The sequence below is a fragment of the Parasteatoda tepidariorum genome, chromosome 11, assembly GCF_982258835.1.
Source record: "Parasteatoda tepidariorum strain Cologne lab strain chromosome 11, Ptep-v5.0, whole genome shotgun sequence".
NCBI classification, from domain to species: domain Eukaryota; kingdom Metazoa; phylum Arthropoda; class Arachnida; order Araneae; family Theridiidae; genus Parasteatoda; species Parasteatoda tepidariorum.
In genome coordinates, this window is record NC_141765.1 from 62654978 (window position 1) to 62682867 (window position 27890).

General features: G+C 26.4%; 1 protein-coding gene across 1 annotated transcript; it reads right to left on the reverse strand.

Annotated features, from left to right (window-relative positions):
• Positions 1–1155: 1155 nt before the first annotated feature.
• Positions 1156–27193, reverse strand: AstCC (Allatostatin double C). Its single transcript, XM_087155078.1, has 3 exons — positions 27023–27193; positions 3028–3219; positions 1156–1396 (listed from the first exon to the last, which is right to left on the reverse strand). Exons 1-2 carry the CDS (start codon positions 27113–27115, stop codon positions 3049–3051), a joined length of 264 nt encoding a protein of 87 aa, XP_087011204.1. The 5' UTR covers positions 27116–27193; the 3' UTR covers positions 1156–1396; positions 3028–3048.
• Between the last annotated feature and the right edge of the window lie 697 nt (positions 27194–27890).

Consider the following 27890-nt stretch of genomic DNA (forward strand, 5'->3'; position numbering starts at 1 on the left):
GTAACTTTAACGACTGAGTCATTGCGGCTGATAATTAGCAGCACTGAGTCATCGCGTCTCATAGTTAGCAGCAGTAAGTTCTAATTTGAACAAATGGTTTTCAGTTTTATTTACTAAAGCTACTTTTTTAAGTAAAACATTATCACAACTCCCCGTTGTGATCCAGAGGGCTCATGGAGGTTATGGTTATAAAAATTTGTGACAAACAACTGGCTGGTATTATTGTTTTCCGCATTGTGCACTGACAACCTTAACTTCTTCAATAAGCTAGTACCCACCTATCTGAATCTGGTTGAGCCACAAGCCACCACTGATAATTAACACCCACTCTTTCACAATGGCGGATCAGTGCTTTAACCAGCATGTCATCGCAGATTAAAATTGATTAAAGCATATTTTTTGTAATTGAACCTATTTCCTTATGTTTAACGCCTAATTTCGGTTAATACCTAAGTGTTCAAAGTTCTTTAACGCATGGCGCTACTGACTGAGAAAAAGTGTAAAGCAATGTGTCCTGATGCATTTCAAACCATTTTTTTTAAAATCGTTTGCACGGGCGTTTATTATTTTCGTCCTCAGATTTCATCTTGTTTCTTATGCAAATGCAGGGTAATTTTATGCAGAATAATTTATAAAATTTTTCTTAATAGTTTTCTCTTTATTCACTCTGTTAACAAATTTTGTAATTAATTTTTAAACTTTGTTAAAAAAAAAAACCTCAGTTTCCTAAGTAGATCTCAGCAAATCCTACATTTCTAATTCTTTTTGTTTGATTTTAATTGATGTTTCTAATTGATTTTTAAAGAAATAATTGATTATTATTGAAATTATTGATTTTTGAGCAATATTTCTAAATATTAAATTTATTTATAATTATTTCATTTATTATATCAATTTTAATTTATTTATTAAATCAAATTTCGTATTAATAAACTAATATAGCATTGAGTTTTTTTCTTTTCAAATGGAGTTAAAATAATGCAGTTTATGAAATAAAGTTAAAAGAAGAATAGGTTGTTAAATTCATTGACAATTAAAAAAAATATTAGTCATTTACAATATTCAGATAAATTAATTGATTCCATATACGATTATTATAAATTGAGTAATATAAATGTAAAAACTGCTCATTTTTGCCACATTAAACAATTGCAATTAAAATATTTGACAAGACTTTATTTGACTTCATCATACATGACCAAAATATACACAATAATTTAAGCTTCAATACAATAAACAGCTTACATTTATTATGAACTGCACAAAGTGAGCAAAAATATTACAAAGTGCAAAAATAAATAAATAAATAAATAAAAATGATAACAATAAAATATTTTAAAATCAATATAAATAATAATGATTTCTTCATAGTATGCGCATAGAAAGTTCACACAATCTGTAAAAGAAAACCAAAAAGGAGTTAGATCTTACAACAGGGAAAATGCAACTTATGGAAAGCAATGCTGAAAAAATTCGTTCTACTATTGTTAAAAAATGCGGGTTAAACATTGAAAGACGGATAATTAAAAAAAGTTAATGGTCAAAAAACAGATTTTCTGAATAAGAAAATTCCTTACAATAAAATTTCGTGAATATTCGTTTATTCACAGTGCAACCATTTAAAGAAAACGAAAAATAAGTTTATATTATTTTTTTAAAAAAAAACTGTTTTACATTTTTAAGAATTTTCTTAACTTCCAAAAATGGTGGGCAAACGAAACTATTCATGTAATTGAATTACTCTGAGAAGAACAATTATTACAGGGCTCATAACTAACGATGCACAGCAAAAAGTACCGGAATGTTTTAACGTAAAATCAATTTTTACCGGAACATGTTACAGAACAAAAAATCTGATATATAGATTATTTTTACAGTATTAATTACCGAGAAATCACTAAAATATTATAATCAAATAAATATTACTATGAAAATTATTGTGTAATATTTCACAGTAAAAAAACAATTTTTCTGCTAAGTGTTTTTTACGGTTGATGTACCCATAATAGATTATGAACACAAAATAATGCACCTAGTTGCATCGGGACCAGTAAAAATTGCCTTGGGCCACCATAAAATAATTATCATAGGTTCCGGGAGTAACAATCTATGTAAAGGTATAGTAGATTGTTTCGGTTTTTTACCAGTTTTTTATTTTCACATTCATGCTTCTGTTTTTTTCTGTCATAAAACAAGCACGGCTCATCCTAATTTGAAACATAACAAATTCCTTGTAATGAATGTTTTCATTTAAATTTATTTTATTATTTTAAAAAAAATCTAATCTATCTAATACAGGCATATAAACGGAAGAGTGAAAATGCTCACAGACTAGTAAAATCTTTCAAGTCACTGGTAATTTGAAAGAGGGACAAAATTTTCTTAATTTTTAACCGTAACTTGAACATTTGAAATTGTATATGTATATTTAACGAACCTTCTTATTCGGCTAACTAATGACAATGGATTTTCAATTTCTGAAATAATATATGTAAGACAAGTCAAATGGGCAATTTCACTTATCATATTAAATTAAATAAAGGATCCTGGGCAATCTGATTTTATTTCGAAAGCTCATATCAGCATTTCCCCCCTAAGGCATTCTAAATCCTGAAAATTTTTTATATTGGCTTTACTGTACTATTTAATTTTTTAAATAAATTTAGGTGATAATTTTTTTATTTATCATATCAGCATTTCCCCCTTAAGGTATTCCAAAATCCTGAAAAATTTTTATATTGACTTTACTGTACTACCTAATTTTTTAAATAAATTTAGGTGATATTTTTTTTTACCACATCAGCATCCCCCCCCCTAAGGTATTCCAAAATCCTGAAATTTTTTAATATTGGCTTTACTGTACTACTTAATTTTTTAAATAAATTTAGGTGATAATTTTCCTATTTAACAAAAAACGGAAATTTAAAAAAAAACTATGAAATGCCGAATTTTGGTGATTGTAATCAATTTTTCATTTTCATATGCATTTCAATATTCTGAAAAAACAATTGTTTCGATTTTACTTACTATTTGAAAAAATGTTTTTGCCTATTTCCTACGAAAGCAAGAAACTGCGTTAAAGTAGCATTTCCAATACATTTTTCCTTCTCCTCTTCGATGCAGCTCCATTTGGGGTATGCTCAAACTTTCATGGTGGAAAGTTTTGTTCAAAGCATTCATTAGCCGATTTAAAAGCATCGTAGAACGTTTTGAATACCTCTGAAAAAGTACAAAAATACAAATATTAATTTATTTGCAATTTAGTCATGATCAATATTAATACTAATTAAGAAAAGGATGAAAAAGGTTCTCACAAGTTTTTAAAATTACTATTATATTACTTCTAAAAATCGTTTTTACGCAACCTTTTGTTATAAGGCAAAAATTCAATGACAATAGAAAAAAAATTGAAGATGAGTTTTCTAAATACTCTTTATCAAAAAATTCTTTTCGTTTTAAGATAAAGAGTTTCCTCAAAATAGAATTGTCAATATTATTTGATGCAAAATATTTTTCCCAATCAAAATTTTAAACTTATCTAAAGGTTTCTTTGACTTAAGTATCAAAACCTTTCTCTATGTATCTATTTAGGAAAATTTGTGTTCTGGTCAACCGAAATGTTATTTATGTTTATGATACGACGTGTTATTTTGCTGATAATTTTTTTTCTTATGATGATATGAATAAAACTACTGATGGTAAGTTTAATGATTAAATTTTGACATTTTCTAATTTTATTGCTTAGTTTTCCCAGCGTAACCGTAAGCGAAGTTGTTCCAAACTCAGTACTATGGACTCCGATCATTACAGAACCAACTCCAAAATGCTAATCGATAAATCAGAAGAATTCGGAGTAGAAAACTGTTTTTTTTCCTATCAAATTGGCCATCATTTTGCGAGATTTCTTTAGTTAATGAAGTTAAGTTTTAAAGAGTTTCTTTATGGACTTTTAGCCAAGTTTCTCAATGTTCTATTAATACGTCTTATAAAATGAACCATGCTAGTTGTAAATGATCAAAAAACCGTATAGTTTTGAATTTATGGCTTTTTAAATATCCAAGATGTAAACGGTTTCAAAACCGTAGGAGTAAAAAATGTTCTTTTCCGTAAACTATACGGTTAATTGGATGGACAGACTGCTACCGATTATTTTGCAATACTTCTAGATCGAAAATTCTAGCAGCGTAGGACGGTGAAGGGTAGGTAAAGGATGCAATTAAAATTATCATTCTGGAAGCCCTCCAGTGTTCGAAAGAAAGAGATTATGGAAGCAAATGTTTGATTGTTTGGGAAAGTATCAATGGCTGAACGCATGGATGTCGCAATGCATGTCAATACGAATGGCTATACGACCCCTATCCCTTTGAAATACCGTTATTGGTATGAGTATTGAGGTGTGTTCTTGGCGCCTTATGTTTGCTTTTATAGGGATTCAGTTGGTACCGATTTTATTTTAATAGGCGTAATCTTTTTTCACATAGACCTCATCATGCGAGAATCTTTTGGAATGTTAAGATACTTGGCGGACGGATTCATCAGTCAAATCTGAAGTTCTGAATGTGACAGAGAGTGTTTGGAGAGATCTTAGAAGACAAATTACTGCTTTAAGTAGTTACGTCAGTTGGAATAAGAGAATCTTCACGACCCATTTTGACCTCCGACAATTCAACTGACAGTATGTCACCAATGAAATGCAGTAAAGGGTGAAAACAGTTCTACTACAGTGCCTCCCGACTAAATAAAATTGCTTTGATTTTGTGCCATAATCGGACATGAAGAAAGTCAATAAAAACTAAGCAAAACAAAGTATAACTCTGTTCCACTTAGAAGAAAAATTGAATAAATAAAGAATAGTAGGGGAAAAGTGTCCCACCGTAATAAAGCCACTTATAATTATAGCCAAAATATCCACCTTACGTATATATGATTTGAAATATAATTTGTTTCATACCATTTATCTAACCCTGGGAGTCAGTAGCATCATTAATTATTATTTCAAGTTTTAATGATATATTATATCAAGTTTTAATGATGACAGACTTAAAGTTGTTAAACTTTCCCTTTTATGTATTTTTTAAAATTTCATTCCATCATGAAACATAAATGCGGGTTTAAACTAGTAAATAATTAATGTATGTTATATGATTTCCCTAATTTATTCTCAAAATAACTAGATTTTGTTAAAAAAACAAACATATGTTTTGTACAAAAATTACGAAAGTATCGCAATATCATTTGGTGAAAGTCGAATGAATTTGGTTTTCGCTAGAAACCACATTTTAGATACACCCTATAACAAAGGATTTTTTTCTGCTTCTATGGAGACAATAATGATTTATCAAAGTTTGAAAAATCTTTTTGTTCTTTCTCACGTATGAATTACTGTGTGAGTACAGTAAGAAAAATTTATGGTGAAAACTATCAAAATATGGTAAAACTTGTCTTGACAAACCAGAATCTGGTAAAATGTATCGTGTTTTTAGATCTATGGGAGTACCAAGAAGCTCGATAATCTTTACCGAATCTTTACTTACTTATCTTTAATAATGATTTTGGTAAAATTAACAATAAAATATGGCTTTATAATGTATGAAAAAATTTGGTAAATGAGGTAAAATTCGGTAATTTTATCGTGATACCATTATCACCAAAACAATTTTGTCACGATTTTTAGTAAAATTAGCAATAAAATATAATTTGGTAATTTTAGCATGATACACTAGAGCATGGCATAAAATAAGCATTTATTTGGTTAAATTTACTTTCAGCTTTATATTTCTTACTAAATGTGTGTTAATAAGAACTATAATTTTAAAAAGCATCATTTCCGGTAAACCGTTACCATATGAACGGAAAAATTACCAAATGAATGGTTTAAAGGCCGAGTATTTTGGTTTTTAACACCTGAATTATGTTGTTTTTTTAAATTTTTTTTTCTTTTTTTTTCTACCAGAAATGTCAATACTATGCAGCACGATAATTTTACCAGCATTTTTTTCCGCTTATTAATCGGCATAGTCTTTTTGCTTTTTTTTCTTACGAGGATTATAAAAATATTTTGAGGGTTACGAAACAAATTTTATGCTGATCAGTTGTTCTAAATTTATTTATTAAATGAATAAATATTATTCATAAAAAACAGTTTTTACACCAGATGATAAAATTCACTCATCACAAAATATTTGAGAAGACTGAAATTGATGCAGTATTTTTATAAAGTTTCGAATGCAGCCAATTCACAATAACTCGAGCCATCAAAAGTTTGACTTGGTATATCTTACCTTAAACTACCACTTACAGTATTTTTTCATCTTTAAAATAAGAATAATTTTTCTTTTGACAGCTGGCTCATTGATTTCTATGATCTATCTTTTTATCTTTGTCTTCTTATCGTCGAAAGAGTATTTGGAGAAACTCTATATCTTAATGCTAAATATTTATTTTTCATGGTTAGATTTTTATTCCCAGTATTACACAGAGAAAAAATTCTGATAAATTTACTATACTATATAGTAAAGGCAGTTCTAATAAAAAAGCCGTAATTCTTAAAAGAGACCAAAATATTCAGTATTTAAATCATAAATTTAGTAATTTTTCTGTTTATATGATAACGATATACGGGAAATACTGGTTTATAAAATTATAGTTCCTGTTTCCGAACATTTAGTAAAAATTATTAAGCTGAAAAGAAGAAATGTTTTTTATGCCATGATCTAAGGTATTATGATAAAATTACCAAATGTTACCACATTTATCAAATTTATCACATAATATAAAACCATATTTTGGTGTTTATTTTACAAAAATCATTAGTAAAGCGCTTCGGTAAAGATTTTCTAGTTTTTCCCATAGAGCTAGAAACACGGTAAATTTCGCCATATAATGGCAGTTTTGACCATACTTTTTTCTAAGTGTAATAAGATTAATTTTATTTTCTAAATTTATAGATTTATAACTTTCACTTAGGCACCTTTATTTTCAGTTATATTTATTCGAAAGAAACTCTAACAGTAAATAATAAACATAAGTCTCATTTAGAGCTTTATCAGTTTTAAATGAAAGGGATAAAATTGATTTTAAACTAATCCGTTTGTTTCTAAATTCCATTGCATTAGAGTACAGTATTAATGCAAACAATGTAAGTCATTGGAATTCTTTTCCTATATGTTTTCTCTTTCTTTCACACTGTGTCATCTTGTTCTGACAAGCAAAGCCTATTGTGCAGAGATTAATTTTTTTAAGAAACCATCGAGTTAAACGAGTAAAAATAGATAAATAAAGAATGAATAATGCGAAATTAATAATAATAGGTCAAGACTGCTCGAAAAATTGAGTCACAGTAATATTTGAGTTATAGCTAAGTGACTGAAAAAATTATTGTTCTAAAGAAACTCCAAAACTTGATTTATTTTCTAACAGATTGTTTTTTTTTGCAGTAACAGTAAAAGCTTTTTTAATCTGAGTTTTTAAACGGGTTTATTGTGAATATGCTTGGGTTTGCTTTAGGTGTTACGTGTAGGAAAGCATCGTGGTTCTCAATATTGTTGAAACCGCAAAATTTCGTATTAGAAATCCCCAAACACTACATTTGTCTTCCTGTAATAAAATACCACATAAGTAAAGTAATAAGTCAATAAGCGTCATACATAAGTGAAATTAATAAGTAAGTAAAATAATAGCAACACTGCCTCAATTGAGATTCTAACCCTTGTTTTTTTCCTCGATTGAGTTATTTTAACCACTGAACTAGCGAGGCAGCGAAACAAAATTTTCAATATTTATTACTGAAATTTACAACATTTATTATACAACACATATTAAAAGAAACGTGTAAAAATATTTTATATTCTGCCGAAAAGTTATATTTTTAAGCTAATACCATAGAAATAATTTTTAAGTATATTAAAATTATTTTGCAAAATTTGGAGCTCATAAATGTTTTTGAAACAGAAGTAGAGCATTTATGTTTTGCAGGAAACGAAAATCACAATTCTAGGGTCAATATCTTTGTAGAAAAATAGCTTGCTGTGATACCAAAATGAAACATAAATTCTCAAACAATAAAAGCGTTTACAAACAGTAGGGTGTCGTAGTTTGAAAACAACTTTGCCCTTTTCTAATATTTTAGATAGAATATTTATTTCAAACACTTAGCTGGGAAAGAATGGAAAATTTTCCATTACTTGATTTTATTTTGCACAAGCCGATTAAAAGCGAGACAAACATTTGATAAAGTAATAAAATACGAGGCGTTATTTTATATATTTCAGCGTATTTGACATAAATTTAATTTAATCTTCTTAAAAACTTTACCATGAAAATAAAATTTTCACTAGAAATATTTTACGTATGATGGTTTAAAAAAATATAGAAATGTGTATTTTTTAAGATATGTCTTAAGATTTTTTAAAGCATTTTCTAAATTTAAAAAATTTACAATTTAAAAAATTGCAACCTCAAGATTATACATAATATAGCACTTTCTAGCCAGTTTTTTGTATTATATCAAGTTCAAATCAATATTATTAAAAAAATCAACTTTTTAATAATTTCATGTTTTAATGATATATTCTACAAAGTTATCATTGTTTTTGAATGTCCTTGTTTTAAAAATAAATATTTACTATATGTTTTTGCAAGAAATTAGTGTTAAGCATAAACCAATAGCATGGCAAGAGCCTGTTAATATTTTTTGGAATTAGCTCTTTTTTCCACTACCCTTTCACAACCAATCCTTTCCCTACCTTTTCACTAGCACATCCTTTCACTACCAATTAATATTCACATTATGCTTTTATGGCGAAGAGAAAGAAAAATCTTGTAAAATTACCGTTACTTATGATAATAACAACCATAATTCTTGTTAATAAAACCAAAATATACGGTATTTAAACCATTCATTTGGTAATTTTTTATTTCATATGGTAATGGCTTACAGAAAATTCTGATTTTCAAGATTATAGTCCTTAGTAACTCACATTTAGTGAAAAATACAAAATTGAAGACAAATTTTAACCGAATAAATGGCTTTTATGCCATGCACTGAGGTATCATATTAAATTTACCAAATTTTAAGACATTTACCAGATTTTTTCGCATATAATAAAACAATATTTTATTGTAAATTTTACCAAAATCATTAAAGTATTTTAGTAGAAAATACCGAGCTTTTTGGTTTTCCCAAAGAGCCAGAGACACGGTAAATTTTACCACATTCTGGTAACTTTGACCCCATCTTTTTTTTCAGTGCATGATTTTATCTCTAAACATTATGTCAGTAAATACTATTTTTGATCATACCATCTCCCAGTTAACTAAAATATTATTATTTCATTTTTTAATGATTTTTCACTAAATAAAAAATTAGTAACTGGTTTGAATCATACCGCCTCCCCCAGTAAACTAATACTTTTATCATATTTTTTTTTAGAATTCTTCAGGCAGCATTCAACTATTTACAGATCTCAATTATACCATTTTACAATATACTACTAATATCTATTTTGTAATATTTTTCTGTAGCTACTATTAATCTGATTGAATTATTAACAATAATGACTAATCTTATGTATCTATCTTTAACTCTGTCATGAACAGCGAATTGTTTCTATATTTGAATCATACCATTCAACATAGCGACTTTTAGCCACGAGTGAGACATTTTAAATTAAAAATAGATTAAACGTTTTAGGAAGCATGTTATTTTTCCTGCAAGAAATACCAATTGAGAGCTAAAACAATCTTCGAAAGTTTGATAGGAAAAAAATTCAAATTTTCTTTTTCAAACGACGATTATCAGAAATTGGATAAGGCAAGTCATCTTTTCCCTATTCGATTGTGCCGTGAACTATAATTGAAAAATGAAAAGAAGTCGCATGACATCAGTGTAGGCAGCCAGCATTCATTTTATTTTCCCGCGGAAGAAAAACTCTGAGTATCAAGTTCAAAGATTCAGAAATTAAATAAATCTTTTTTTACAGGAACGAAATTTCTACACTTTTCCAGGAAATGTTTTGAGGTTTATATACTGTGCTTTATCTATGCGACGTAACAGTTTGTGATTTATTTATTAAATATTTGGTTACGTTTAATAAATATTTTAGTAGTAATATCACATTAAAAAGACGATTCAGCGTACTCATTATTTTATTAGGAATTACAAAGCTTATTCTGATAGGAATACTTTTAGAAGCTAAATGGGGTGTTTGGAATCTACAGAAAAATTTTAGTACTTGTAATTAGAAATAAATGAATACGCAATAAATAAATTGAAGTTGCTTTATCACTGTAAAATTTGTAGGGTAGTATCTTTCCGAATTTTATGTTGAACAACCCTAAAAATGTCTGTCAGAAGGAACACTTGTTTTCAAGTTAACACCAAATCGAGCTTTCATATACAATTTAAATAATGCATAAAAGCTCTAAACATCTAAAATGTAATAAAGTTTTCACCAAGATCACTCGCCTTCACACCATACGTTAAATATTATCCCTTCCAAAAATTCCAATGTTAGCGCGTTTTGGACATGGTCTGCAATTATTTGCAATCGATAGCGAGTTGGCGAGCATTTGTGGTTGGCGTCATCAGTGCTACTTTTCATCTACAGAAACTAAAGTTCGCCGCTATAATATGTGTGTATGCTTTAATCTGCGTAATAGGGATATTACGCAAATAGGGGTAAGTTTTGTTTTTCAAAACTGTATTTAATTTTCTTAAAATAAGTAATTTCTTTCCGCTTCTGCTCTGTTAAGCCTAGTTTGAATTCGTCTTAAGGGGTGACAACAAAGTAAAATTTAAAAAAAAATTCCATGAAGATTTGCCTATCTCTAGCCATCATTTTATTATTTACAGTACGTAGATGGTGAAGAAAATATGAATCTCAGAAAAAGCGTCATCTCTTTTTGAACTATAACTTTTTCGGTAAAACTATAGCATTTATGACTTAATTTTTGCGAATTTTTGAAAAATGATTTATTAATAAATTTTGAAAAGTTATTGAGCTTGAATTTCTCTAATTTCTAAAAAAATATTGCTCTCATTAAAAATATTTTTTCTCATAACATCACAATAAACATTTTTTCATTAAAATAATCAAAAACTGAGAATTATTTATTGATTTTGACAAATTTTCTCTGGGAGAATAAAAAATCTAACCAATTTGGCGCAACTTTTTTAAGAACTAAATAATATTTTAAATATGTAAAAAAAATAGTCTTTTTAAAATCCAGTCAATTTTTTTAACTAGATAATATATATAATTTAAAATAAATCTTTGCTAAATTCTGAAGCAATAAAATTGTAGCTTTTTTAAATTTATTTGAGTGTCGGAAGAATTAAAAAACTTCATTATTGAAGTAAGAATAACTTGATTTGCTCTCAATGGGCTGAAAATAAAAAATAAAAATATTTACAGTCCAAATGTAGCGAACTTGGTGCTTTTCAAAACAAATCAACAGAATTCGCCATTTTATCGGAAGAATATTGAGAACGCTGAGCAAATTGGTAAATTCTATGTTAAAAGTGCAATGTTATTCCTAAGAATTTACCCAATTAATAAACATGCAAAAATGTTTTGATGCTAAAGTTATATCAATAAAATGTATTCAAAAATAGAAGCTACAATAGCGTGACAAACGACCCAGCTAGTATAATTTTTATAAGTTATTTTTCCTTTTTGCTGTTTATTTTTTATTTAAAAAGTATCTTTATAATCATAATATCTTTCTATCATAAATCTTTTAAAAGATGCAAGGGTAAACTGAGCTTTTTTTTTAAAAAAAAACACTGATTAAAGACAAATAACTTTTTTTACTGTAATCAAAATAAAATTACAATATACTGTTCGTAGAGTTTTACTAGAAACTGTATTTTGTCGATAGATGAGCGTCAATTAAACTATGGCAAAAGCATTTTTAATTTTTGCTAGAGACATACTTGATGAACTCATTTGGTTAAGAACAAAACTTAATCTAAAATATTACACATCTTAAAAGTATCCTGGAATAATTATCAAATATTTAAGCTGCTCCCTTAAACCTTTTTCTAAAAGTGTATGCTTTAAGATGTAGTCACTAATCTCATAAGAAGTTCGACAGTTTGCTTAAAAAAAGAATAAATATTTATTTTACTAAGACTCAGTTTTTTTCTTCCATGATTGGATACTTTAGAAGCGTGTAAATCAATAACAGAGAAAATCATTAGACAGTTTAATGAGAATTATTTTCACACTTCATTAAATCGAGAGAAATTTCAAATACTGAACTTTATTCAAATGCGGTGATTGAAGTTGTTAAAGGACAGTTCAAGGATTATTGCTATTGCTTAAGTATTAAACACGGAAAAGGACTATCTAAAGGGAAGTGGGATTGTATTTTACGTATGTGATTAAAAATATTTTTTTATTCTGTTTACATTGTTACTGCGTAAATCTACCGAAACGTCGCAATTGTTTAAAATAATAATATGTTTAATTTTTTTTTTCATTTCTCGATGTTTTTTAAAAAGTTGGATAATAATTTATTATAATAATTTATAAACATTGTATTTTATGGTTAATTTAACCAAAATCCTTACCAAAGCACTTGGGTAAAAATTACGGAGCTATTTTAAATAGAATAAATTTAACCATATTTTGATAGTTTTGATCATACTTTTTTTCTCAGCGTAAATTTTGAATATAATCATAATCATTCATTGTTTTTTTCTGTTATTTAATCCATAGTGATTCAAAATACTTAATTAAAAATATATAGAGCATTTACATTTTATTTAGTGGAGTATGTAAATAATTATATTAATAATGATGTTACCTTTAACTCTTTGGTAGCATACATGCTGAATTTATTTATAATTAGAAATAAATTTTACATGTTTAGGAGGATAACTGTTTTTAATTCGATTAGCTCGAATAATATTTTGTCTGGGAAACTTTAATTTTTTCATTTTTTTTCATTTTTAATCAATCTACTGATCTCTAATTTCTAAAAAGAGTCAAAAGCATATAATGAGGCAATAGATAAAGACAGTATTGTAAGCTAAGCTAAAACATAATAGAATATTCAATTAATGCTCCATAGCTAATTCCTCGTTTTATTCTCCTGTGACATTTATTTCGAAGTAATTCTGAGAAGATGACATGCCATTAAGAAAATTTAAGTACTTAAATTTTCCTCTTGCAAAATGGAAATATTAGCACTTAGTTTGCAGACGAGTACAGTTGAACTGATGTTAGATCTTTTGGTTGTTGATAGAAAGCGGTGATCAATTTTAAAGATATAAATTTTTATATAAACTAAATTTCACTAAGTAACAGAGAATTATTTGCCCAATATTGTCAATTCGTTTATTATGTGTCCCAATTTAACAAGATCTCGGATTTGACGAGGAAATTTGTCACTAAATGGTTGCTTACGTAAAACAACGTGAAAAGCCTTTATTAAACACTCTTATTGCGAGAATAAATGGAATTTAATTTTTTAAAAAAATTCTTACATATTGAAAATTTTTTAATGAAGTTATCGGAAGTATTATTCGAGTAAAGGGAAGTTTCCTAAATCGCACCTTTCCTAAATCTGTCTTCTTAGATTTCTGAAGAATCGTTGTGTAAAGAATGCTCTAGCTGAAAAATTATGAAGATTTTTTGACCTGAAGACCCATTCAGAAGACACAAGTCGCAGCGAATTCGCGTTAAGTTTTTGCTAAAATTAATTGGTTTTACAAGTTTTCAATGTTATTTTGAACATTCTGTGAAAGGATATAGCAATATTAATATAATGTATGGATTATAATATACATTATATGATTATTAAGCAACTTATTCTGTTATCTTCTATCCTTTTCTTTACTGGCTAATTATTGTTTGAAGTTTGGAATAACACTTTGTTTACAACGTTACGTAGATGTCTAAATTGTACCTCGTATGGTATTCTAAATCGTACCGGTGCCATTTAGGAGCAAAGTATTAATTTCGACAGCTGAGCAGGTCGAGTTTAAAGCTATTTTAATTATACTACATCCAAACTTCAGAAAAGTGCCTGACTAAATGCCGCCCAATACCAAATTTCTCAACACGTGAGTGTGACTTATAATGAGACTTTAACAATTGAGAACTTTTCTTAAAAGGATTTATCTGATACGTCGATCTTTTACTGAGCTAACTTCAATTAACATTTTATAGGCTTATTACTCTTATTATAATTGTAACTGTTCAAAAACTTGACTGTTTTGAGTTGCAGGAGGGTTTACTTAATAATAAATATTAAAATATTTTGAGGTTGGTAAAATTTAGGGAGCAGGTGATACGAATAAGGAAACCGTTTTTTTAATTCACACCGCTTGCAGACATTTGTAAAACCAATTAATTTTTAGTACTTAATGCACAAATGTTATCAAAAAATAATATCTGTTGCAACAGTATTTTCTTTTTGAAATACTTCGAATGGAATTGTCAGTGATTTGTAACTAATAAAAATTTAAATGTGGATGAATAAATAAATGAGAATGAATAATTAAATGTGAAAAATTAAATGAGAATGAATTTGTGACTCTTAAAAAATTAAATTAAATTTAAGTGTGAATGGTATGAATAAGGTCAACCTTACTATATTCATTTTTAATCCCGTCAGAAGGATTAACAATGGCCCATTTAATTCAATTTGTTAAAATAATGTAAGTATATGAGCGAAACAGAGAAAGCAAAGTTTCTCATATGTCTTGCCGTGAATCACATGTTTTCATTATCTAATAAAATATGTTGCTATGTAAACCATTAAAGAGATTTAACCTGTATCGTTATCCCATGTGTCTACTTTCATGCCCTTGAACAATTGCTAGTAAGACTTTAAATATTGATGGCGAAAATACAAGAAAATACAAGCTACCACCATCTACACCCATAGACACTTGATTAGTCGAGAAAATACATACATTTCTAGAATCAATAGGTACTAGTGGATGCATTTCAATTTTATACGAGTACTGCGTATTGCAAATTAGTGGAAATAAAATTTGGTAAAAGTAAGCAATTTTTGAATCTTTTTTAATAGCGTACTAGTGAATGTATTTCAATTTTATACGAGTACCACGTATTGCAAATTAGTGGAAATAAAATTTGGTAAAAGTAAGCAATTTTTAAATCTTTTTTAATTCCTTTTCACATATTATAAATTTATTTTATTATGAACTTCATTTATTAAAATTTTTATTTATTATAATCTTTATTTACTATAATTTTGCCAAACAAGTGTTCAACAAGCATCCTGATTCAAGGAACGAATTGCCTTGGCCCTTACGTTCTCGTTATAAACGAGTTTTAAATCTAAAAAACTCGTTTTACTTGCATCGACTTTTGAATCTAAACCGTCCTATATCTACTGCCTATAAGCTCAAGACATATAAAGATAAAGAGGAAAGAGCGGTTAATATTCATTTTTTCAAAAAAAAAAAAAAAAAATCACAGTTGAATCGTCATTTCGTGCACTTTTATGATTTTGGGGCTTTCATTAATTAATAGCGTAGAAAATTGGTTCTCCCTTAAAGTTATTACACAGTGAAAATAGGTCTTGCATGGGAAAAGGTTTTTGCCCACGCGTAGATAAGAAAAATTTTAGATTGTAAATTTAATACGTACATTTCTAGATTATATGATCAGGGAAGAGAGGTGGCCAATTAAAGTAACTCCGATATTTGTTAATATATTATAGCAAGTGTTGATTCACAGGTGCTCTTAACTTGTTTAGATATTTGGACAAAGCTCTGCTTTTCATGACAGCAAAAAAGTATGAAAAATTGCAATGTTTATTTTATTTAGAGGGCAAATATTTTTTGTAAATTAAATATTTTATTGCATTTCAATGTATTCTAGATGGACATTCAAGGCACATATATTATCCAATCTTTGTTCCTGGTTAAAAAGCAAAGGAATATAGTGGCGGAGTTACATTATAAATTCGGTGGCAGCTTCAACTTTAAGGGAGAGGGCCTCCTAAAATCGGAGAGTTTCGATTTTTATTATTGCGTATAGGCATATTAGATAGGGTGGTTCGACATCAAATTTAGTAAGTTCCTTCCTTAAAACACTTAAAAGTTGGTAGAAAAAGTAAGAAAACGAGATGTTTAAGTAAATTTATTTTCACCACCACGCTTAATGTGTTCAAAAGAAAAATTCTAATTGCGTAATTTTTAGTTTCGCTTGGTTCCGTAATTAAGATCAAAGCTAATAAAAAGAAATCCTTGGCTTTTTTTATTTCAATACATAAACCATTTTTTAAATTTTTTTAAAGACCATGCAAACCCTACTTGATGCATTCTGATTATATAGATCTAACGCATTATTTGATAATCTGATAACACCCTATACTATTGCCTACTCAACAGAATCCTACAAATAATCTCACTCTCAGAAACTGCTGAATATCAGTGTATTAGCTGTAGCGAAGAATACAATGCCACAACTGGAAATGATGACAGAATATGATGTGTGAGGTGCATGCAGTGGCTTCATAAAATGTGTACATACTTTGGAAACCTTTGTCAAAAATGAGATCATGTTTTTGTGATGAGTTAAATTTGAATTGAATTTGTACATTAGGTTTTATTTTTTAAATTCTATTTACTTATTTACCGTGATAAAATTCATTCTTCGCACATTATCGTACGTTTTTAATGGTTAACCGAATAAAATATTTTAATTTTTGGAATTTAAATTCTATTTTTCTGTTACTGTATTAGATGGCCTACTCACCTTGACATTAAGGAGAGTTAACCACTTGTAAGTATTTCTTCAAATGTTTTCTTTTAAAATATTTTTTTGTCAATATTTCATAATCTTTTGTTCAAAATATGTTAAGTGCATGCATGAGAAATTAAAATATGCGCTAACATTTCTTGTATATCAATTTTTAGCACTTTTATTTCAGTTTACAAAAACTTCTGCCATGTATCCTTGACTTACCCTATATATTTATTGATTAATATGGGGTAAACTGTTTGGCATTTAGTTTAGTAAAGCAATTCCCAAAATTAGATTTTGGATAGCTTCTAATGTAAAATATGAAAGCATAAAAATAACTTTTGAAACTCTAACAACTATAAACTAGTTTCCCGAGATATAATACATTGCAGATTTAATACACGTTGTTAAGTTAGAATCTCACTTTAAATTAAGTAATTAAAAATGCTTTACATGCTAACACTAGATTTATCAGATGCCGTGTTGCATCCTGTGTTGTTTAATTAAACAAAGTCAATCTAGGAATTCCGAGATTAAAAATTATATAAAAATAAAAACGAAATTATAGCTTAAAGCTTGAATACCTATATCTTTGTTTAGTCAATACAGTAATTAAACATAATACCACAACACAATAATTAAACATAATTTTCTCAAAATGTAAAAAATAAATTTTTTTTTATTTTATTTTATTTTATGTTGTACATTTACAACTTTAACAAATTCAAAATAAGTTTTTGAAACTCATGAATAAATATTTCCCGAATTCGTCTCAGAAAAATTAAAAAAAATTATATTATATTTATTAATTTAATTCATAGATATTTTATTATTTTATTAGATTGATTCGGCAAAAGTAGGATAAAATGGGAGACTCATGAAAAATGAAACTCATAAAAAATATGTAATTCATCCCAAATAAAAAGCAGAAAATTTTTTGCATAAATTATTCACATTTTTCTCTTCAATTTTAAACATGGATGAAAAGAAAGGTTGTAAAGTAAAGAAAAATCACAAACTTCGTAATTGTATTATTTTTTAGGTGTTAACTTAAAGAAACTTTATTTTAATACATTTTTTCCATAAAAAATATAATTGTGAGCTCGTTTTAAAGCTGATAGAAATAAATAAATTTTATAAATAAAAACATTAAACAAGAATGCAACTTTAATTAATATATATATATATATATATATATATATATATATATATATATATATATATATATATATATATATATATATATATATATATATATATATATATATATATATGCATATATGCTTTTATATTTTGCTCACTGAAAATTGGATATAATAATAAAGAACAGCATAATAATTACTCAGTATTTTAATGCTATCTTAGTCTTAATTTTAAAATAAAGTGTCTCATTCCTTATCCTTAAACTAAAATAAGTAAAGAAAAAAAAAACTTTTCTTAATTTAAAAATGTATAAAAGGCATAAAAATATAATTTTATAGAAATTCAATTTTCATTTTGGATGGAATTGAATTTATAATTTTTCTTTGCGTTATGAATTTGTTTCCGTCGTTCATGCGTGGGATTATTTCAAATAAGTTTGATTGTATTGGTATAATGATAAGTCAATGACAAGCACAGGAAGAATAGAAAACAAAACCGCAATTGTTTTAAATGCTGTTACTTTCAATGAGAAAGTAATTCTTTTATTCACGATAAGTTAATTATGCTTAAGTGAAGTAAACTATTATTTAATAAAAACTTTATTGGATTAGATTTAAACTAACAGATAAGCATTAGGCTAAGCTATGAAAAAAAATTTTTTTACAGAAGATCAGTCCTTTATTTAGGAAATTAGAGAACTTTCTGACTAATTTTCTCTGAAAAACAATCGAGGAAAATATAGGAGAAATTTAGTGATTTTTCTATCTGCTCGTTTACAGCTGTATGAATGATACTAATTTATGTAGTTAGAAATTTTTGGTACTTATCCAATGGCAAAAAATCTTAAAGAATATGAAAGAATGCACATGTTTTCGTATATTCCCTTAAACATAAATTATTCGGTTGAAAACTGATTTTATGAATTATAATGCGCAATTTACATAGAAAACTTTTATTTCTGTAAGAATTTAGCTTTTACTGCACGCATTAAATGTACGTAAGCCTACTTCTAGAGAAAACATTTTCAGTACGTAAGTTTTAAATGAAAAATAAAATACCTTATGATATTTTAATGTTTTAAAACTAGATGCTTATTGTTTGAAAAAACAAGTTTGAATAAACAATAATTAAACTAAATAACAATTAGTTATTAACATTCAGAGTTAAAAGATGTATCTATTAAGAAAAAATCCAGGTCAAACAATGATTAATGTAATTTTTTGACTTTTTTTTTCAAAACATTAATCAGTATATAATTTATAAATATGTGTGAAATTCTTAACGTATGATTTAAAATGTGAAGTTTATTGATTTTTTTTAAAATTCATATGATTTTTATTTGTAAAGATCTATGATTTATGTCAACAAATATTTTTGATTACAAATTTAGAATTCCGTTTTCAAATATTTTTTCAAGTTTATTTAAAAGATTCAGTTTTTATATAAAGGAAATTATTTGAAAGAGCAGTCAACTGAAGTTCAGCATCGAGTGATTACGATTCTTACACTGTTTAAAAAAATTTGTATTACTCGGTGATTAATTCATTTGCTGCGTAAATTTTCTAATTTCTGTATAAAAAATGATTTGTATACAATTGAAGTTTAGCTTATTTATTTTCACGGAAGACATATCTTTCATTGTTCTTAGAATGCATGTTTTTTTTATTAAAAACCTGTATTCGTTTCATCAAAAACAATAAAAAGTACATGAATTTAAAGGTTTATATAATACAGTGATTTTTTAATATGCTTTAAAGATTTCTTACATTTTGATTAATTAAGGACTCATTGTAAAAAAGGGTTTCAAAAATGTGTCAAAATAGCTCCGAAACAAATATAGTTGAAATTGAAAACTCTTATACTCATTTTTGAGTATAGTGACATGCTCAAAATTAAAACTGTATTAATTAATTTTGAGGCAAAATGCATAATCTCAAAAATAATATACTAGGGCAAAATAGCACATCATCTCTAAATGCATTAAATTTTTAACAAAAAGTTTATAACTATCAAACCATCGAAAAGAAAATTAGATACCTTTTTTATAATGCTGATTTTTAATTTTTGTGTTTTTGTCATTTGTTTCAACAATTTGCTGCTTTATATGAAAAAAAAGGAATTTTGAATCCAGAGTGTTTCGGTAAAATCTAGATACCTTTGAAATACTATTGAATACTATTTCAGTAAAGAAAATCTTACTCGTTTAGCCAACACTAAACTTTAATGAGGCATAATAGGGCTTTTGAGAGTATTTTGTGTAAAGTAAACTAAATGTTTTCGATTAAAAAAAACATATTATACAAGTTTACTATGTAATTGCTTCTATAAAAAGGAGTGCTATTTTAAGACATAAAGGAGCACGTTTATTAGTAAAGAAATGCAGAAAAGTATATTAACGAGTTTCTTTTAAAAAATATTTAAAACAACTTTTTTTGATCTATTGACATGGAAATTCGTACTAAACTAATTGAAATTTCTTGTATCTTTTAATTGATCTTACGTAAACAAAAATTTAAATAAGAAAGCCGATACCTGTCGAGTTACATGAAGAATGATAACGGTGTGAGTATTTTTAGAAGATATGTAAAAAATAAAATAAGGTGTAATGCTTAGGTAAAAATTTAATAAAGTTGTTACAAAAATTTAATCTTTAAAGAAATCAGTTCCTTTGAAACAACAGCGATTTAAAGGGAAGAACAACAACATAGAAATGTTCATACAATTGACCAAAACAGAAGGTACCCAAATACACTTTCGAAATGTTTTTAAAATACGATTTACTGAAATACAAATAAGGAGCAATTGAAATTTGCGTAAGAAATATAATATCGGTGCTTAAATGAATTTTTTTTTTTAACGCAAATAAATTTTATAAAATATTTACATATTTTTAAAAGCTTCTGGACTAATTAGAGTAAACGAAAGTTTACGTTTCAAGAAATGTTCAGAGTTAAGTATTAAAGAATACTTTATTATAACAAGTCTGCTATTAAATTATATCTATAACAGGAGAAAACTTTTTTAATATTTTATCGTCTCATTAAGGCTTATGAATTCAACCTTCTCTCAAATTATGAGAAGAATAAAATTTCCGCACTGATTATAATAATAACATTTCTAGACTATATTAATGACTATTTTTAATGACATTTCCAATTAAAGAAAATACAATAAAGCATAATTCTGGTAATAAAGCAAAAATGTACGGTATTTAAACCATTAATCTGGTAATTTTTCCGTTTTTAAGGCAACAGTTTACCAGAAATTCTGGTTTTAAAAATTATAGTTCGTATTGCCAAGCAATCGGTGAAAAATACAAAACTCTTATGTAAATTTTACCCAATTAGTAGTTTCAAAGTAACACTATCAAATAACCTAATTTTACTACAGTAACAAATTTTATTACAAATTTTAAAACCATATTTTATTTTTAATTTTCCCCAAATCATTACTAAAGTGCTTTAGGAAAAATTATCGATTTCTTTTGGGTTTTTTCGAGTTTCCATAGAACCAGAAATTTGGCAAATTTTTACATATTCTGAAGGTTTTGACCATACTTGTTTCTTTTTCATTTCAACGTATTCAATTCCTAAACATGATTTTTATTGATCTTGAATTGTGTCCAAATTTTTGAATCAATTTTATTAATGTGAATTAATTATGAACATTTTTATTTAATGTTCTATATTGTTTTTATTTAATAAATCGTTTACTGGATCGTGAAGGTAAACATAAGAAATAATAATCACAATATTCAAGTAGAACTAGTAACACAGATTTGATTGTACTAAGATTTGATTGAACAGATTTGATTGAACAGATTTGATTGTACTAGAGATTACATGAAAAAAAGAACTACTAATTAGGAAAAAATTTTAATACGGGTGGAATAATCATTATAAATAGCACTACAATAAGTCAATAGCATAATTAAATTTTAAAACCTTGAAGCTGTTGCTCAGGAAGTTAAAGTATAAGATATCTTGGAAGTCCCATTTTTGGCAGTATATATATATATATATATATATATATATAGTCATCGCACTTACTTTATTGGTTACAGCTTTTGACACTCCGTAATTTACCATGCATTAGAATAAGTTCTACTTAGTAGAACATGCATTATTTAAACTTGTTTGAATATATATTTATGATATAATATATATTTATATGATACAATAATATATATAATATATATACTATTAAATATATATTTTAGAGTACCTTTGTTTTAGGGTAATAAAAATAAAGCAATGAAAACTTTCAGGGAATTGCTATTTTAAAATTTGCAACTTCTAATTTCAACGTATTCAAATTTTGAAATTGTTATAAATTACTTATTATTTATAAATAAGAAAAATATTGCTCTGAGACGTTGCAGACTAGCTATTTTATCAAATTACTATTCATGCTTTTTGCCTCAATAATGAAATTTCGCAAGAAATTCAAATTAAGTAACTTACTCGCTGATGCATGAATTATGACTATTTTAATTATAATTTATTAGTTTTGAAATACCCTTAAAAGTATAATGATTATTATGCAGAAATTATGGAGAAATTAATATTCCAAATTTTTTAATGACATCTGTTATAATAGATTTATTTTTGTTACACATTATGAACATACAGCATATTTAAATATTTGAATCATTTTTTAAAATAAGCTTATTATTTGAAGGAATTTAAAATACATGCTAAATTTAATCATACATAATTAATTTTGATAAGAGAAAATTAAATTTGTCAAATTGGATATTTTCTCTCGCAAACAATTTTATGAAAAAGTCAAACACTGTAAAAAAAATATTTAAAATGTACACAAAAACTACTTTAATAAATACATTAATATAGATTAATTTACAAGAAGTTGTACTAAAATTAACAAACTGATTATATAACTAATAATAATTAAATTTAAGTCGACTTTTTTAAAAAGTAATTAAAAATAAATTTTAAAATATTTTTTTGAATATCATCGTTTTCTCAAATTATATTAGCGTTTAGTTATACTACGTACTTTTTGTGTTTTCCGAAGAATGCAAAAAATTTACCTCATATAAGAAAAAGAAGCGCTCTGTAATATTTCGCTGTTCTGTAAAATGCCCAATTTTTTTTCCTAAGCAAAGAAATGATTAGAACATTCGGTAAATTCACTTAATTTAGTACTGTGTTAATTCTGGCTGTAACGATAAGACATTTTAAGAGCAATAATAATCATATAATTTCAAAAAGTCTCTTGAAATTATTAAAAAGATCATTATAAAAGATTATAAAGTAAATTATTATTGCTGATACTACATAGTACAGAGATTTTGTAATGCAGGTACTTGGATGAAATGCATTTTTTAATACAGATTTTCTAAAAATAAGTTTATTTTTTCCGAAGAAAAAAAATAGATTATAATTATCACAAATTTTATTGTAATTCAGAATGCAGGAATTTACTTCATTACATGCAACCATAATTCATTCACTGTCATAAATGTTTATATTGAAAGAGCTTGTCGAGCTCAATTAAATTAGAGCATAGAGCAGTTTTTTACTATAAGCAAAAAGTTATTGAAAATGAAATTTTGAAATTTTAGCAATTTCCTACATAGCAATCATAGTTTTTTACTGTTAATGTACACTAGTCACTGGTTAGATCAAGCATTCTGACATAACGTTTATTTTTTGTTTTCCTAAAAAAAACAAACAAATACAATTTATATTATTTCTCTGAATTTCAAAAAAAACAAAAAAAAAAAAACAACAACACCATAAAGTTGTTTTTTTTTTCTTAAAAAAAACGCTTAGTAATTTTCAGTATAATTTAGAAAGCGAGAACATACCTGCAACATACATATGAAGTGTAACACCTGAATCAGTTCAGTACTTAGATTAGTATATCCATTCACTATTTTGTTAGGCACTTCAAGTGCACGTTGAATCACAGTACGGAGCAAATTGTTTCAACCTTAATAAAGTATCTCAGTGAATTATTTGATTGCCCACATTAAACCATTTTAAACATAATACATCATATTATGGTTTAACTTCATCGGAAACGTAGTTCAATTTAAGATCTTATGAAATGACCCTATAAATTATGAGGAAATATTATGTAAGCACGGAGAAAAAAAATTTGATAAAATTACCGTATTGAATGGTAATGACATCTCTTTAAAACAAGCCATAATTCTAATTAATAAAATTAAATTATATCGTATTTAAACCATTCATTTGGTACTTTTCCTGTTCATATGGTAACGGTTTTCTAGAAATTATGGTTTATAAAATTATAGTTTTTAGTACGACTCATTTAGTAGAAAATACGAAACTGAAAAGTATATTCAGCCGAATGAATAGCTCTAAAGTATAATGATAAAAGTACCAAATTTCATCATAGTTATCAAATTTTATTGCATATTATGAAACCATATTTAGTTATTAATTTTCCAAAATCATTACCAAAGAGTTTCGGAGAAATTATCGAGCAGTTTGGTGTTCCCATAGAGTCAGAAACAAGGTAATGTTTACCATATTCAGGTAGTTTTAAAAATGCTCTTTTCTCTCAGTGTGGTTGTGGATAATCTAGTAAAAACTTTAAGAAAAAAAATTCATTTTGAAAAGAAAATACACTTTTCATTCTCTACTCTAGTTTAGTTAATTTTTTAAATTATTACTTTTTATATTTTATCTAAATTAACCTATTCAACATCGCAGTGATAATTAAAGTTTATTAAAAGAAGTGAAGTTAATCCAGAAGCCAAACATTCCTTCAAACGTTATTTCGTAAAAATTTGGCATAGCAGGATATATTTCTTTCACAGTTTATTGGATAAGGCAGTATACAGAGAACTTACTTTGCTTTTTTGTAATTTCTGGAAGCTTCTATGAGACAATCTCTGAATTCCTGAATCTGATTAAGTCCGTGCTAAAACATTCTTTAACATATTCTTTTTACCATTGTTGGTTGATAAAACTTGATCTTATAAGGAAGAGGACAGTCATAAATAAGTTTTCAAAATAATTCTTAGAAAAATTGAAAAATAATGTCAAATTACATGGAAAAAAACCGCAAAGGCAAATATATCTGGAACATGAGATCATGCTGGTGATTATGCAAAAAATTGTTTCATTGTTGTATATTTTGTTTTTCATTGTTGTATATTTTTTCCCCTCTTTTAAAAAAAAATATGTAATAAGAAGCCGAACAAATAAGCGCAGTTGTTTTTTTATTATTATTTCTACTGTTATTTTAACGTAATTGTATGCTATCATGATTTTTATATGTTATTTTATATTATTACCGTCGTTGAATAGCCGACCTAATTTTGGCCGTATAGCCTTGTGATTTTGAACCAGTTCAAAAGACATGGAAACTCCTGGTTCAGTACCCCCAGAGGTGTGATTTGCTATAAAATTTTTATATTATAATGCTGAACATATTAATTATAAACTGTTTATTAAGTAGTTCTAAGCTGAACAGCGTTTGTCAGTTTGTGTTACAAAAAATTTTGTGCTGTTGAGCATGATTATTATATTATAATGCTCAACAGCACAAAATATTTTATTCTGACAAGCGCTGTTTAACTTATAACTACTTGATAAATAGATTATAATTTACTATGCCGTGTATTCTTAATCAATATAAATTTATTTTTTATTATATATAATCGCGATTGTTGGTATTGGCAAGTGGCATTAGTAACAGCAACAGCATTATATATTATATAATAAAATCTACAGATTATATGAATGATAATCTTTCTACTAGGGGAAATATTATTGAGAGATTCTATCTCATAAAACGAACAAGTAATTTTTTCTGCTTCAAAAACGATAGTTTTTGAGGCAGAAAAAACTATCGTAACTGTATTACTATGAATTTATTATAAAAAAGAATGATATAAATGTATTATTAAATGTATTACTAAAAAGAAGAATGTTAATTATCATGTTTTGGAAATATTATCTGACTTATGTTGATTATAATATAAATGGAATATACAGTACAATGTAGTTAGAATTTATAAATCCAAAAAAAGCATAAATTTTTTCTAAACTATTGTATCTTATATGAAATAATAAAAAATTTCTTTGTTTTCAATAGCATCATAATTTGCTTCAACTGTTATTGAGTGCAAAGATTATCATAAATGATAAAAAAAATGTACATTATAATTCATAATTAAAACTTTATGCCAATAATTTGGTGATATATTATTTGATTCTAACAGATAATTCCTATCACAATTATTAAAAAAATAGTATCAAATTTAAAGCAATAAAAAAAACTAAAAAAATAAAATTCATTTTCTAACTACAAATAACTTTAGTAATTTTATTCTTTGTAAAAAAAGCTTATTGAGTCTAATAACACTGATGTTTCTTTAATAATCGATACCATTTGTTATCATATTTGAAATTTTTAACTTGATATATATTTAATAATCTTAATGAAACTTCGCAAATTTTAGAACAATTAGTATTTTTTTTTAAAAAAAATTAAGAATAATTTGGTTCTGAAAAATTTAAACATTTTCTTGACATTTTTCAAATGCTTTAATCAAATATCACTTTTTCATCTCCAAAACCTATCGTCTTTGAATTATAATAGATATGTCTCATTAATAATAGTCATACACTTATAGTAACACTTAAAGCATTCATGAATCTTACTTAATTTATATGTATATATTATTACTGAAATAAATATCATAAATAAATATTCATGATAGAATAAATATTCATTTATAAATATTCATAAATAAATATTAATATTCACAAAATTAAAGAAAAAATGAATAATTTTGCTCAAAATTGTAAAACCATTTCGTGACATTTTTTATACGAAAAACATTTCTCGGTCTTAAAAGCCATTGCCTTCGGCTGAAAATACAAAAAATTTATTATGAATTGAGAAGAAACATCACTAAGTTTTGGAAATTTTATTTGATTTACTTTCATTAATTTTTGCAGAATAAGAGCAATTAAATGAAAAATACTAGTTATTTTTAATTAAAAACAACGGTAATAATATTTTTTATGTCATTTCTCAAACAGTAAAAAAAAGAACATTCCTTTAAAATCTATCATTTTTGGCTGTTATTAATTTTTTTATTTGTAATTAAAAATTTATAAATTGTTTTGTGTTTTTCTTACTTGATCTTTGGCATCGAAAGCAGCTACAGGTGGAAGAGTTTGAAGAACAAGGATGCAGAACGCAAAAATGAATCCGATCTTTGAAATTCTCATTTCGTGCTTTCACCCAATCAAAAACTTCTGCTCGAATGAAAGGCGTTGTGGGAGTTGGCAACGGTATCAGTGAAAAATCTCTGTAAATAAAATGAAATGTCTCCTCTTTATAAGAATACTCCCCCACGCGGACTGCGCGCCCCCCTGTCGCGTGTAAAACCAGACCGCCCACAACTTTTTTTAAAAAAAAATAATAAATTTTTATCAGAAATCACTTAAGGTCATTTTTTGGAGAAATTATTATTGAAAAAAGTCAGTTTTCTTTTTATTTGGCTACTTCATCATTTAATCTTATTTTGAATATTATTTACACTATAATGCTTTATAATAACATAAATTTTAAAATGATTGAGTGAGGGTCTTTTCTCTGTCACCTAGCATACAACCATGCTGAATATTATATTTGTAAGTGCTTTAATAAGTTGCGACACTTTCAGATAAAAACTAGAAAATTCTAGGAAACGCTAGTAAATTAAAAATGTTTCATAATTTATTATGAATGCATCAACTGACTATGCAGCTAATCTATATGAAATATTGGCTTTTACTTGATGCTAAATTAAAAAAAAAATAATAAAAAAAATAAGCAAATAAAATATCTTTCAAAAATGAATGCAATGACTCTTTGAATGTCCATGCTGTTGTCTACAATAAAATACTAAAATTAGATTCTTGTCCATGAAACAAATGCATAGTGATTCTGGTGATTACTGATAAAGTTGACCCTTTAAAACAAAAATTTTATTAAAAATATTTGTAATGCTTTTTTCATTTT